A 14,103-nucleotide genomic window follows, 5' to 3' on the forward strand; every position below is an offset into this window, starting at 1 on the left:
CAGCTCCTCTTGTTGGTGTGTGTGTGTGTGTGTGTGTGTGTGTGTGTGTGTGTGTGTGTGTGTGTGTGTGTGTGTGTGTGTGTAGGAAACAAAACCTAGAAGTGTGGCACAACAGATACCACTACCTGCCACTGAGCTACCACACCATGTGGGAGGCTGGGGTTCGTTTCCCAGTCTGGGTGACTATGCTGCGCTACACTATACTATAGTTCTTCATACTAGAACTTGGTGGTTTTAATTAATTAATTTATTAATTTATTTATTTCCTTTAGTTTGAGAGGATATTTTTAAGTTAAGTAAAAAGTTTAGTGATGGCAATACTTTGTTTACTGTTTGCAAATCATCAGTGACACTGGCTTGTGCAATAATTCCTTATTTTAAGTAAGCCGTAGTCCCTGGCAGCGCCCCCTGCTGACTGGGTTCGGTATAAATACTGGGTTTTGGGCCGGGAGTTTCGGGCACTCTCTAATAGTCCGCTCTCTTAGTCCATGTCTCTAAGATGTAGTGGGTTCTGGTCCGGTTCAGGTTTCTAACTGGCCCTTACCAGCTTTGGGCTTCTCCTGCATGCCCTTGCAGGCCACTAGGTCAAAGGTCAGAGTCTAGCGATGGGTTGAGTGTCATAAATTATGCTATAAGCCAACAAAAAAAAAGACTGTGTGTGATTATATGTTTATTAAATTGCATCACTCTCTCTCTCATCTGGTGTGTCACTCTAACGGTCACTCACTCTGGCGCCTTCTCTCTTGTGCTTTCACTCTGGCTCGATCACTCTTGCGCTATCACTCTCACTCTCTCTCACACTATCATTTTCTTCCTCTCTCTCTCTCTCTCTCCAGCTCCTGCACTCTTAATGTCATTAACAGGTGCTTGTCCAAAATAGACCCCACACACACACCCCTGCATAGCTACACACACATAAACATATGTGGGCTGCCTGACGCACATGCTCTTATATTTTCTCTGAGCCTGTACACACACACACACACACTCTGCATCTGACGTGTCCCACAAAACTCTCCTAAAACACAGACTCCCCTTCACTTACTCTCTCTCTCACTCACTCACACACACACACACACACACACACACCTGCCTCAGCATTTACACGCGACCACGTATCCAACACACTCGAACCATTTTCCTCATTACTCCTCCCTGTGTCCACCCCCCGGACCCCCAGACCCTCCCTGTCTGTGTGTGTGTGTGTGTGTGTGTGTGTGTGGTCTCATACTCACTCAGTCCCTCTTTCTGCAGAGCCTGGGGTACTTGATCCTCACAGCTTCACACACCCAGGGATCAGGTATGGTCTCGTTTGCAGCACACACACACACACTTCGTCCTGCAGTGTATGTTTGATTAGATGTGTGTGCAGCCGTTTTTCTCAGTGTTTAAATACGACGCTTCTCGAGAGGCCTTCACGTCTGCTCCAGCCTGGCGGTCCTGTTCACTCCGGCGAGGAGGTGTTGGTGGTTCAGCTCCCTTGGACTGCTTTACTGCAGATCACTCCTCTCACTCCGGAGCTGCCGTGCTTTATTTTACACCAAAGGCGAGGATCCAAAAAAGATCAGAGTCTAGCACACTTCAGCTTCCTGCACTGAGAGATTCTGGATGTTCTACAGGCTTTTGGACTTACGAGGTTTTTACTTGGGGTTCCTTCTGTAGGCAGTTTAACGTTGTACTACTAGCTTGCGTGCTGGAGAACCACGTTTGCTGTATAATTCAGTCGCTGATATGTCAGAATATTTTTTATTTATTTATTTATTTTGACCCACTTGGATTTCTTTACAGTGGGGGTGAAGGGAACCAGACGTCAGTCGCCATGACTACAACACAAATATAGCCGTATATATTTTTTTTGCATATCCAAACCCACCAGTGCAGCTACAACACGAGTCTTCTGAGTTTTATATGGAATGATGATGATGATGATGATGAAGGTAAAATAGTGAATAGAGAATCTCAACTAATGCAGTTCTCTTTAGGGACTACTTTTTGCCGCACTACAGCCGCCCTGCAGCATGTATCCCTCCACCGTTTTAATGATCTGGTTCTAAAAGCAGGTTCTAGAGCCGAACTCTTCTCAGAACTCTGGTAGAACCGTGTCTCAGGCATCAGGCAGCGTCTTCATCACCATTAGGTGAAGAACTTTCTGTGAGGAGCTTCTTTTTATTAGAGCTCCAGACGTCTGGTTCCCTTCACCTCCACTGTAGAACCACAGCTCTGACTGGATGAGGTTATCTAGAACGGGGCGTTTTACATTGACCCACTTTGAGTGACTTTGTTAACGTCTTCCCCGTTTAATTGTGCAGGATTTTGAAAACTATGCGATATTCCCCTTTAAATTGTAATCTGAATGAATTGCTTGTTTGGCTAATTTTGAGTTTTAGTTGATTTTATATTATTTATCAGTATCAGTAATCTGACTCGGTGATCAGAACGGTATGTAGCAGATAAAATAGCAGGCGCAGTTATATATAGTAAGCAGGGGATGCTAAAGTAGGCCTGTATGTGTATGTAATGAAGTGTAAGTGAGATTAGCCGAGATGATAATTGATCTCTTCCAGTATGGCTGCCCAAACTTTTAAGCGCACCTCCCTGACTGTCGTCTTGGTTTGAGCTGTTGAAGGGGTGTGTTTTTTTTATTCATTAATTAATATTAATTAATATTAATAATTAAATGTATTTATTTAACTACTTATGTTCATTTGCAAAGCTAGCTGCGATTTTTCTGAGGTAAAATATCAATGCTAACAGCTACAGCTAGTTTTAAAGATCGATAAACAGCTGTAATTGTTAGTTCTGAGGTAAATTATCAATGCTAACAGCTACAGCTAGTTTTAAAGATTGCTAAACAGCTGTAATTGTTAGTTCTGAGGTAAATTATCAGTGCTACAGCTAGTTTTAAAGATTGCTAAACAGCTGTAATTGTTAGTTCTGAGGTAAAATATAAATGCTAACAGCTACAGCTAGTTTTAAAGATCGATAAACAGCTGTAATTGTTAGTTCTGAGGTAAATTATCAATGCTAACAGCTACAGCTAGTTTTAAAGATTGCTAAACAGCTGTAATTGTTAGTTCTGAGGTAAATTATCAATGCTAACAGCTACAGCTAGTTTTATGGTTTGCTAAACAGCTGTAATTGTTAGTTCTGAGGTAAATTATCAATGCTAACAGCTACAGCTAGTTTTAAAGATTGCTAAACAGCTGTAATTGTTAGTTCTGAGGTAAATTATCAATGCTAACAGCTACAGCTAGTTTTATGGTTTGCTAAACAGCTGTAATTGTTAGTTCTGAGGTAAATTATCAATGCTATCAGCTACAGCTAGTTTTAAAGATCGATAAACAGCTGTAATTGTTAGTTCTGAGGTAAATTATCAATGCTAACAGCTACAGCTAGTTTTATGGTTTGCTAAACAGCTATAATTGTTAGTTCTGTGGTAAATTATCAATGCTAACAGCTACAGCTAGTTTTAAAGATTGCTAAACAGCTGTAATTGTTAGTTCTGAGGTAAATTATCAATGCTAACAGCTACAGCTAGTTTTATGGTTTGCTAAACAGCTGTAATTGTTAGTTCTGAGGTAAATTATCAATGCTATCAGCTACAGCTAGTTTTAAAGATCGATAAACAGCTGTAATTGTTAGTTCTGAGGTAAATTATCAATGCTAACAGCTACAGCTAGTTTTATGGTTTGCTAAACAGCTATAATTGTTAGTTCTGTGGTAAATTATCAATGCTAACAGCTACAGCTAGTTTTAAAGATTGCTAAACAGCTGTAATTGTTAGTTCTGAGGTAAATTATCAATGCTAACAGCTACAGCTAGTTTTAAAGATTGCTAAACAGCTGTAATTGTTAGTTCTGAGGTAAATTATCAATGCTAACAGCTACAGCTAGTTTTATGGTTTGCTAAACAGCTGTAATTGTTAGTTCTGAGGTAAATTATCAATGCTAACAGCTATAGCTAGTTTTATGGTTTGCTAAACAGCTATAATTGTTAGTTTTAAGGTAAATTATCAATGCTAACAGCTACAGCTAGTTTTAAAGTTTGCTAAACAGCTGTAATTGTTAGTTTTAAGGTAAATTATCAATGCTAACAGCTACAGCTAGTTCTGAGGTAAATTATCAATGCTAACAGCTACAGCTAGTTCTGAGGTAAATTATCAATGCTAACAGCTACAGCTAGTTCTGAGGTAAATTATCAATGCTAACAGTTAGTTGTATGGTTTGCTAAACAGCTTTGTTAGTTCTGAGGTAAATTATCAATGCTAACAGCTACAGCTAGTTCTGAGGTAAATTATCAATGCTAACAGCTACAGCTAGTTCTGAGGTAAATTATCAATGCTAACAGTTAGTTGTATGGTTTGCTAAACAGCTTTGTTAGTTCTGAGGTAAATTATCAATGCTAACAGCTACAGCTAGTTCTGAGGTAAATTATCAATGCTAACAGCTACAGCTAGTTCTGAGGTAAATTATCAATGCTAACAGCTACAGCTAGTTCTGAGGTAAATTATCAATGCTATCAGCTACAGCTAGTTTTAAAGTTGGAGAACTAGCCCTGAGTCACCACAAATCCTTTTTTCTACACAGTTACTACACACAGCTGTAAGTGTGTGTGTGCGTGTGTGTGTGTGTGTGTTGAACAAGGTCATGATTGTAACTCTCATTGCTAATGACTTAAGCCTTCCTGTCAGTCAGCAAATCACAAGCGAATTAACACCTCCCATCCCCTACCCTCTCTGGCCCTGTTCCAATTCTCGCCCTAAGCCCCTCCTGAAAGTGCACTTTTAAGGAGTTGTCAAAGGGCGAGTGAAAAGGTCTCTGAGAGGTTGGAGCCGAATTGAGACACACTTCGCCTCACGTCCCTCCACCTGCATACGACGCGACTGACACTGCAGGTGCTGCTGTTTTTACTGTGCGGCTGCTGACATGGACAACGATCAGCGGCAGACACTCATCACCACCCTCACCAGCACCACACTGTAGAGGTGTGGGAGCAGAGAGAGCGCCATCTACCCACCAGGGCAGAGAGCAAGGCCGATTGTGCTCTCTCGGGCTCCGGCTGCTGATGGCCTGGCAGGCAGCATGACCCTGGATTCGACCCAGCTCTGTTTTTTATGTGATTGGTTTATGTGAGGAACATCTCAGGATCACACTGGAACGTGGGTGCTGATGCAGACTTACGAGAGGGTCGCATATAGTGCTCATAGGGGGTACTTATGAGCACCCTTGTTGGTAAAGTTGAAAGAAATGGGACACCCTCCAGCCCTGCGCACACACAAACAAGGGGTGCAGGGGTGCAAGTAATGGGACAGGGCCTCTCTCTCTCTCTGCTGTGTTAGTCTTGTCGCTCTGTCAAGTCATATAATCCTCCATAAATCACCCCTCTCTCATCTTAGTTTAAGAATTACTAACACACACACACACACACACACACACTTCAGGCTCAGTGTAATATGTAGGTATGTGGGTGGTCCACACTTAGCTCAGATCAAACATTGTGGGCTAAAGGAGAGTTAGCGCTCAGAGGTAAAGCGAGGCAGGTCGGCCGGCTCTAATGCCGAGGCCGTGCTCCGGCTGACCTGCATTAACCGTACGCTGGCTGGCCGGCCGCGGGCTTTGTAAAAATAGGTGAACGGGATAAGGTACGGGGGGTATTATTGGCTCGTGATGCATTTTCCACGGATCAGGCCTCCAACGCTGGGCTTGATCTTGGCCGACTGGATCAGTTATGAAAATAACCTGCAAACTTCACAGAGGAGAACTCTGAGAACCAGGAGGCTTTGGGGCTGTGAGAACTTTGCTAAACCTGCTTCCATGCATGCTAGGACCTACACTATGTGGACAAAAGTATTGGGACACCTGCTCATTGTTCTTTGTTTCTTCTGAAAGCAAGGATATCGAAAGTAGTTTCTCCTGCTTACGTTGGAGTAACTGTCTGTACTAGATTTTGGAGGAGCATTGCTGTGAGGATTTGATTGCTTTGGACAACAAGAGCTAGAGTTAGTGAAGTCCATCCCAAAAGTACTGGATGGAGCTCCACCGTCATTCCAGAAAACACAGCTCAATGCTGAGGGGCTTTATACCCCTCTCTAGCCCATGTCTGGCATTAGGCAGCATGGTGGCAATAGGATCATGTTTGTTTATCTGCTCCAGAGAGTCCTATTCTATTGGCAGTACTGAATATTTATAAAATATTTTTTATTAATACTGAAAATGAAAAAACTAAATGTAGCCTAGAAATTGAATTGCCGTAACCATGGACACGAGTGTAGACATATTGCCTTATTTATTATTTATTTATTTATTTTTAAAAAAGAACATTTTGCTTTAGCCTCCTTGATTAAGATGGCCATTTGCCCAACCAACCCAATTAGGAATCTCCCCCAGTCACTTGCGATGCTCCCTGCACTGAGAGGGTGAAGGCTAGCGCATGCTACTTCCGATACATGTGAGGTCAGCCACCGCCTCTTTCCCAACTACTGCAGATGTACCGGAGATGGAGGAAAGCGCTGGATCCCCAAGGCTCAAATTAGACTGATAGAAACCATGTAAATAAGCCTGATCAGATCCGGAACAAGATTCTTTAGGCAGACGGAATCAGAGCTTCTGATCCAAAGTGTACCACGCAATCTGTTAAACATGGTGGAGGAAGTGCTATGACATGTAGGATATGTAGTATAGCTGCCAGTGGAACTGGGTCACTGGGACCTTATTGATGATGTGAGTCCTGAGAGAAATAGCAGAATGAATTCTGAATAGTTTAACCATGGGAACAGGCATATGCTACTCATTAGTGTAACCATGGAGATGCATTAGCATAACCACGCAGCCCTCTGATCTTCTGACATTCCCTCTTTTTTCTTTTTCTTTGTTTTCAGGGTCGTCCTTTAAGTCCGCCCAATGCTCATCCATCCATCCTTCATCAGAAGCTCTGCCTGATGATGATTTTTCGCCATTATTATAATTATGAATGAATCATTTATTAATATAAATCCAATGTGATGTGAAATCAATCAATAATGGGAGGCAAAATTTAATAATAACACAATAAAAGAAATACTTACAACAGACCCGAAAATCAAGAACTGCATACAAAGCCCAGAGTTTAGCCATGTGGTCTAACTTCTTCATGCAGCAGGAGGACGAGGGGCGGATGGGCGTGGCCTCTGGCGGAGCAGGGGGTATGGGAGGCCGGGGGGTTAAGAGGGCCAGGCCCCCTCGCATGAGCGAAAGCCAGGAGGGGAAAATAAAGCTGGCGTTCTTCGTGGCCATCGTGGGCGTGGTGCTGACCGTGCTGGGTTTGGGGACGGAGTTCTGGGTGGAGCTTTCGCAGCCCAAACACTTCCAGAACAACCAGACCTGCAAGATGGCCCACTACGGCCTGTGGAAGAGCTGCATCAGAACCCTGTGGGTGATGGACATCGACCCGGAGAGGCAGAGCTGCGGACCTGCTGAACTACCTGGAGGTGAGCTGATCGCCTTTCAATTCGACTCCCGATCGTGCTGCCTGCCATCGGCATCCGGAGCCTGAGAGAGCACAATTGGCCTTGTTCTCTCCAGCTGGGTAGATGGCAGCCCACCTTAATCTCACACGGGTCTCATCTAGGCCTCATATGCAGTTTATAACCCTCCTGGTCCCACCACTGACCCATGTGGGTATCCATAAGTGGGGCCAGCGTGGAACCTGTAGACCAAACTTTCTGGTTCCCAGTTGGGCTACCCACATAGGCCTCACATGAGCATGTTATTTGGAAGAGTGGTGAACAGCGTTCTCACCCTGGCATATGAAGTATGAGGTCAGCAGATGCAAATCTGTGGGCCGAGGCTGATCTAATCTGTGGGAGATTTAAATAAAATGTGCTAATCAAGCTAAATATGGCTTGATCATTCTGTAATTCTATAATTTCACAAAATTATACAAAATGATTGTTCTAATATTACTAATAATGACAATAATAGCATGCAGCTGGTTTATCTGTGAGCTGCTGCATTATGTAACAATACGCATATGTATGCATCTGGGTTAGCAGGCTCCAGCACAACACGCATAATTAGCCTTAAAGAGGCGACGTACCTCATCAACCCTGGAAAAACTGCACAACCTTCATCGTCACCCTTTATGCAGCGCATTTCTGTTTCCCACACAGCCTCGCTTACAGGCGCTCATCAATCCTTTCCTTTCCTGAAATCATAATGTAATTTTCACCTTTATATACCTATAATAATGCTCACTGTAATACATACTGGTAAAACATACAGTATCTATAACAGTGTTCACTTTAATACATCCTGGTCATAATACATACTGGTAATGTTCACTTTAAACAGACAACCTAATGCTCACTGTAATACATACTGCTAATATTATTGTTCAAAGTAATACATACTGATAAGTTGCTAATATAATTTGCACTGTAATACATACTGGTAACATAATTGTTGACTGTATTACGTACTGAAGATTTGATAATATAATGTTAACTGTAATACATACTGCTTATATAATGTTCATTTATATATGTTCAATGTAATACGTACTGCTAAAATAATGCTTACTGTAATACATACTGATATAATGTTCACTGTAATACATACTGATAAAATAATGCTCACTAATATATACTGATAAAATAATGCTCACTAATATATACTGATAAAATATGTTAACTGCAATACATACTGATTAAATCATGCTCACTGTTATACATACTGCTAATATAATGTTCAATGTAATACACACTGCTAATATTATTGTAAGTAATACATACTGATTAAATAATGCTCACTGCAATACATACTGATATTATAATGTTTAATGTAATACATACTGATAATTTGATATGCCAACTGTAATACATACTGCTAATATTATTGTCCAAAGTATTACATACTGATTAAATAATGCACATTATAATTCATACTGATATTATAATGCTCACTGTAATACATACTGATTAAATAATGCTCACTGTAATACATACTGCTAATATAATGTTCAGTGTACATTGTTCATATACATACTGATAAAATAATGCTCTCTGTAATACATACTGATCCATGTACATTCTCCAGTCTAATATTGATTATCACAGCACTGTTGGTCTGTTGATCAATAAGGGAAGAATCACAGCCTTTCTGACAGATCGGCGCCGGGTGGTTGTAGGTTCATTTGGCTCCTGTTTTGCGGCAGTTTATTTCAGAAAAGGGGGGATTAATATTAAAGCGCACCCACAACTGCACCATCATCATCTTCACTGCAGGGAAAAGTGCTCTTACAGCATAAGGAGAGTGTGTGGGGGTGGGTGTGTATGAGGGAGAGAGAGAGAGAGAGACATTAAAAATTTAAATAATAAGCTCTGATGTTGCCTCCCCCGTGTGAGTAGGCCAGGGTGGTTCACATCACTACTGAGTGGTCTGGTTAGTAGTAGTTTAGGAGTAGCCACTAATTAGCACAATGCAAATACTGGTATGATCGCTGAATTAGCTTCATTCAGTGGTCAGGCTACGCTGTGTGGCCAAAAGTATCTGGACACCCTTTCTTTTTCCTGAATTCAAGGGTAGTAATAGGGGGTTCGCCCAACTTTGCTGCAGTAGCAGCCTCCACTCTTCTGGGAAGGCTTTACACAAAATTGACAAACATTGCTGCAAGGAGAATTTGATTGCATTCAGCCACACAAAACCATCAGAAGGTTGATTCGTTCTGCCACGCCAACTCATCCCAAAGGTACTGATGGACCTCCATCACTCTGGAGAACCCTATAGCCCAATAGAAGGAGACTTTACACCCCCTCTAGCCCACACTCGGCATTGGGCATGGTGACCTTAGGGTCATGTGCTGCCTCTTAGAATGGGTGTCCACAATTTTTGGGACACTGCATATAGATTTGACATCAATGGCATTATTCAGATGTTGGGTTACAGAAGGACAGAAAGGAATAATTGGGGCATATTCAGGAAGATGTTACTATCGGCCGACGGGATCAGCTGACCGATGTATCGACTGGACCCTACGGAGGACGTCCCACTCCCAAAAACTACGCGGAATATTCAGTTTTCCAAAACATGAGCCTCTCTTTTCCCAACCGTCTGTGTCATCCTCCTTTTCCATCTGCCTTCTTATGTTCCCTCCCACTCCATCTGCTTCTGTGCGAGTGTGTGCGCGAGTGTGTGTGCGAGTGTGTGCGCGAGTGTGTGCGCGAGTGTGTGTCTCTCACACATGCAAGACTAACTGTGTCCTCGTAGCGCATTAATACAGAATGACCCTCACAGGCCTTACAGCAGAGATGAAGTGCATTTTTCTGTCTCTCTCTCTCTACCTCACCCTACATCTCTCTCTCTCTCTCTCTCTCTCTCTCTCTCTCTACCTCACCCTACATCTCTCTCTCTCTCTACCTCACCCTACATCTCTTTCCCTCACCCTACATCTCTCTCTCTCTCTCTCTCTCTCCCTCACCCTACATTTCTCTCTCTCTCTCTACCTCACCCTACATCTCTCTCTCTCTCTACCTCACCCTACATCTCTCTCTCCCCCTCACCCTACATCTCTCTCTCTCCCTCACCCTACATCTCTCTCACTCTCTCTCTCTCTCTCTCCCTCACCCTACATCTCTCTCTCCCCCTCACCCTACATCTCTCTCTCTCTCTCCCTCTCTCTCCCTCTCTCAGAATCCAACTGTACGTACTTTAAGTTCTACACTACGGGGGAGAGTGCGACCATTTTCAACAAAACAACAAATAAAAGTAAGATCTTCATCCTTCATCTGCATCGCAGTCATTCCCTTCATCTTCATCCTTCTCCTCACTTTTCCAGCTCTGATCACTTCTCCTTTCTTTTTTCATCTTCTTCTCTCTGATCTTTGCCTTTCATTTCCTGTCTGTTCTTCTAATCTTCTTCTCTTCTCCTCCCCTTCTCTCTTTTCATCACTTCTCTTCTCCTCTCTTCTTTGTATATGTTCTCCTTTCATCTCATCTCTTTTCTCTTCTCCCATCTTATTTGATCTTCTCTCCTTTCAACTTCTCTCGTCTCATCACCTGATCTTCTCATCTTATCCTCTCTCCCCTCTCCTCTCTTCTGATCTTCTCTCCTCTTATCTCCTGATCTTCTCATCTCATCTCATCCCCCTTGCCTCTCTTTTGATCTTCTCATATCATCTCATCCCCCTCGCCTCTCTTCTGATCTTCTCATCTCATCTCATCCTCTCTCCTCTCCTCTCATCTTCTGATCTTCTCATCTCATCCCCCTCTCCTCTCTTCTGATCTTCTCTCCTCTTATCTCCTGATCTTCTCATCTCATCTCATCCCCCTTGCCTCTCTTTTGATCTTCTCATATCATCTCATCCCCCTCGCCTCTCTTCTGATCTTCTCATCTCATCTCATCCTCTCTCCTCTCCTCTCATCTTCTGATCTTCTCATCTCATCTCATCCCCCTCTCCTCTCTTCTGATCTTCTCTCCTCTCATCGTCTGATCTTCTCATCTCATCCTCCCGCCTCTCTTCTGATCTTCTCATCTCATCTCATCCTCTGTCCTCTCTTCTCCTCTCTTCTGATCTTCTATCCTCTCATCTTCTGATCTTCTCATCTCATCCCCCTCGCCTCTCTTCTGATCTTCTCTCCTTCTCTTCCCCTTTTCTTCTCTTCTCCTCCTCTCCTTTCATCTTCTGATCTTCTCTCCTTCTCATCTTCTCTTCTCTTCTCTCTTCTTATCTTCTCTCTTTTCATCACTTCTTCTCCTCTTTTCTTTGTATATGTTTTTCTTTCATCTCATCTCTGTTTTCTCTCTCTCTCTCTCTCTCTCTCTCTCTCTGGTTCAGATTTGAGTCTAGCCTCTGCGATGCTGGCCGTGTTCAGCCTGTTTCTGATGGTGATGGGATCTGTGTGTATCACCATGTCTCTCACTAAGAGTGTTCCCTTCCTCCTGAAGCCCGCCGCCGTCTGCTTCCTCATCTCAGGTCAGCTCCGCCCACTGAGGGTTCTCGAGGGCTCCTCTAACGTTTGCTTGCTACACTTTTGGTCCTGTCTCAGTTACTTAAACCCCAGCGGTTCAGTTCCTCTCTCCCTTTCCCCCATTTTCCTTCCAGGCCTTCTGATCTTACTGTCCATCATAGTTTTCCACCAATCGGTGCTGTCGTTGTTGGCGAGCGACCACAGCATCCCGCTGCACCACGAGCTGTCCTGGTCGGTGGCGTGTGTCGGCTCGGCCGGGGCCATCCTCATCTTGGGCGGCGTTCTCTTCCTGTTGCTGTCCCTTCCCTTCAATCCTCTGGATAAATGCACAGGACAGAAAAGAAACAGCAACCCCTAGAGGCCTGGAGGACGTTTTATTCAAACCTGACAAACTGCTTAAATGTACAGAGTGACAAGACAGGCCGAGGTATACATCTTTTACGATTTTTTGACGTAGTGAGTCAACATTTGGAGGTCACTGCACTGGGTCACCAGTAATACCCCTGAGCTTAAATGGCTTTGATTGCCTTTGTTGCATTTTAGGTCCCTACGAAGCCCCTGAGGTCAAATGGTGGTCATTTTTAATAAGACATTGGCTTTATTAAAAATGACAAAAGTATTGGGACACCTGCTCAGTCACTGTTTCTTTAGAGTTTATCCTGCTTTTGTTGGAGTAACTGTCTCTACTGTCCAGAGAAAAAGAAGGCTTTCTACTAGATTCTGGAGCAAGCATTGCTGCAAGGATTTGATTGCATTCAGCGCAAGGAGCTAGTGTTAGTGAGGTCAGGATGTTGGATGATGATCACCACCCCACCTCCTTTTATCCCCAGCTCGCCAAATAATCTCAGAACGGATGGAGCACCATCACCATCATTCCAGAGAGCACAGTTCCTCCACTGCTCCACAGCTCCTCAATGCTGGGGGGCTTTATATACACCCCTCTAGCCCACGCCTGGCATTCGGCAGCATGGTGCCAATAGGTTTATCTTAAAGTGTTTATCTGCTCCAGAGAGTCCTATTCTATTGGCAGTACCACCATGTCACCTTAGGAGCTTCGTAGGCCCCCATATGGGAGCTAAGGGGCTAATTAGCTAAATATGCTAACACTGATAAGAATTCATGAAGCTGACTGTCCAAATTGTAGCCGATTTCAATGGATTAGCGCAACCTAATATGCTAACCAGAAAATAACGCTAACTGTCCGAGTCACAGCCTATTTTAAAAGAGTCGAGCACCTGGGTATGCTAACATGGTGGCAACCACCAATTACACTGCTGTAATTAGCATTATGCTAAAAGGAACGGTTAGCTGTTAGCATTTCTGACTCAAATATGTCCCTGAACTGTTCCTACGGGAAGCGTTTTGGAGATAACTCCTAGAAAAGTAGCAGTAAGTAGCATTTTTACCTTCTGTTAGCCTCCGTTAGCCTCGCATTTCTGAGCATGTTAGCATTGGAACTGGCAGCAGCCGGTAGTGCTCGCTGCAGAACCCAGTTCTGACAATGTAACATTCCACAGCATTTGAAGTTACGTCCACTTTCCTTCATATTTCACCATGTTTTCACAACGCGTCTACTTACTGTACATTTTATTACGTTTAGCATACATCTGAAGCCATTCCTAGCGGGCTCCCGTTCTACAGAGGGGTTTTCGAGGGGTTTACTTCAGAACTTCAGAGTCGGATTTTCATTGTTTTCTTGGTTCGCTACAATTTACAGGATAAACGAAGAGCAGTAAGATCGTCTGGTGCATTGAAATGCTCTTTTTGTTAGCTAATTAGCATTAGCGTGTTGCGGTATTTCGTAGTGGACATCCGTAGAACCTTTGAGAACATGTGAAGCAGGTTGTTGGGTGGTTACAATGCTGATTACCCTCTGATTTAGCTTAGGCTTATCCGTCTTTTTTGGCCCTACAAACAGGTCTAGATAGAAAAATCTACAATTTTCAATGTAATTTAGCATATTTCAGTCAAAAGTATGTGTGTATGTGTGTTTGAGGGGGAGTTAGAGACCCCTATACTTACTTATTTACTTTTTTATCTCTCATTTTATCTCTTATACTGTGATTAGAGTGCAATAAACCTTTTTTCAACACCATGATACACTATTTAACGAGGCTTCTGTTAGCTTAAAAGAGTGTATTTGCGCTTATTTTATGTTCTT

The 14,103-nt window shown here is 43.1% G+C and overlaps 1 protein-coding gene across 1 annotated transcript; it reads left to right on the plus strand.

Annotated features, from left to right (window-relative positions):
- Window positions 1-6,042: 6,042 nt before the first annotated feature.
- cacng6b (calcium channel, voltage-dependent, gamma subunit 6b) lies at window positions 6,043-14,103 on the plus strand. Its single transcript, XM_072679067.1, has 4 exons — window positions 6,043-7,465; window positions 10,665-10,739; window positions 11,810-11,947; window positions 12,077-14,103. The coding sequence occupies exons 1-4, from the start codon at window positions 7,111-7,113 to the stop codon at window positions 12,298-12,300; spliced, it is 792 nt and encodes a 263-aa protein (XP_072535168.1). The 5' UTR covers window positions 6,043-7,110; the 3' UTR covers window positions 12,301-14,103.

Source organism: Salminus brasiliensis, chromosome 5 (genome assembly GCF_030463535.1).
Source record: "Salminus brasiliensis chromosome 5, fSalBra1.hap2, whole genome shotgun sequence".
In the NCBI taxonomy this organism is placed as follows: domain Eukaryota; kingdom Metazoa; phylum Chordata; class Actinopteri; order Characiformes; family Bryconidae; genus Salminus; species Salminus brasiliensis.

What these genes read in the sequence shown, in the direction of transcription:
- cacng6b (XM_072679067.1), top strand. Translation starts at nt 7,111, where the DNA reads ATGTGGTCTAACTTCTTCATGCAGCAGGAGGACGAGGGGCGGATGGGC. An exon ending in ACCTGCTGAACTACCTGGAG is followed by an intron (nt 7,466 to 10,664) that starts GTGAGCTGATCG and finishes TCCCTCTCTCAG; the next exon opens with AATCCAACTGTACGTACTTT. An exon ending in CGTCTGCTTCCTCATCTCAG is followed by an intron (nt 11,948 to 12,076) that starts GTCAGCTCCGCC and finishes TTTTCCTTCCAG; the next exon opens with GCCTTCTGATCTTACTGTCC.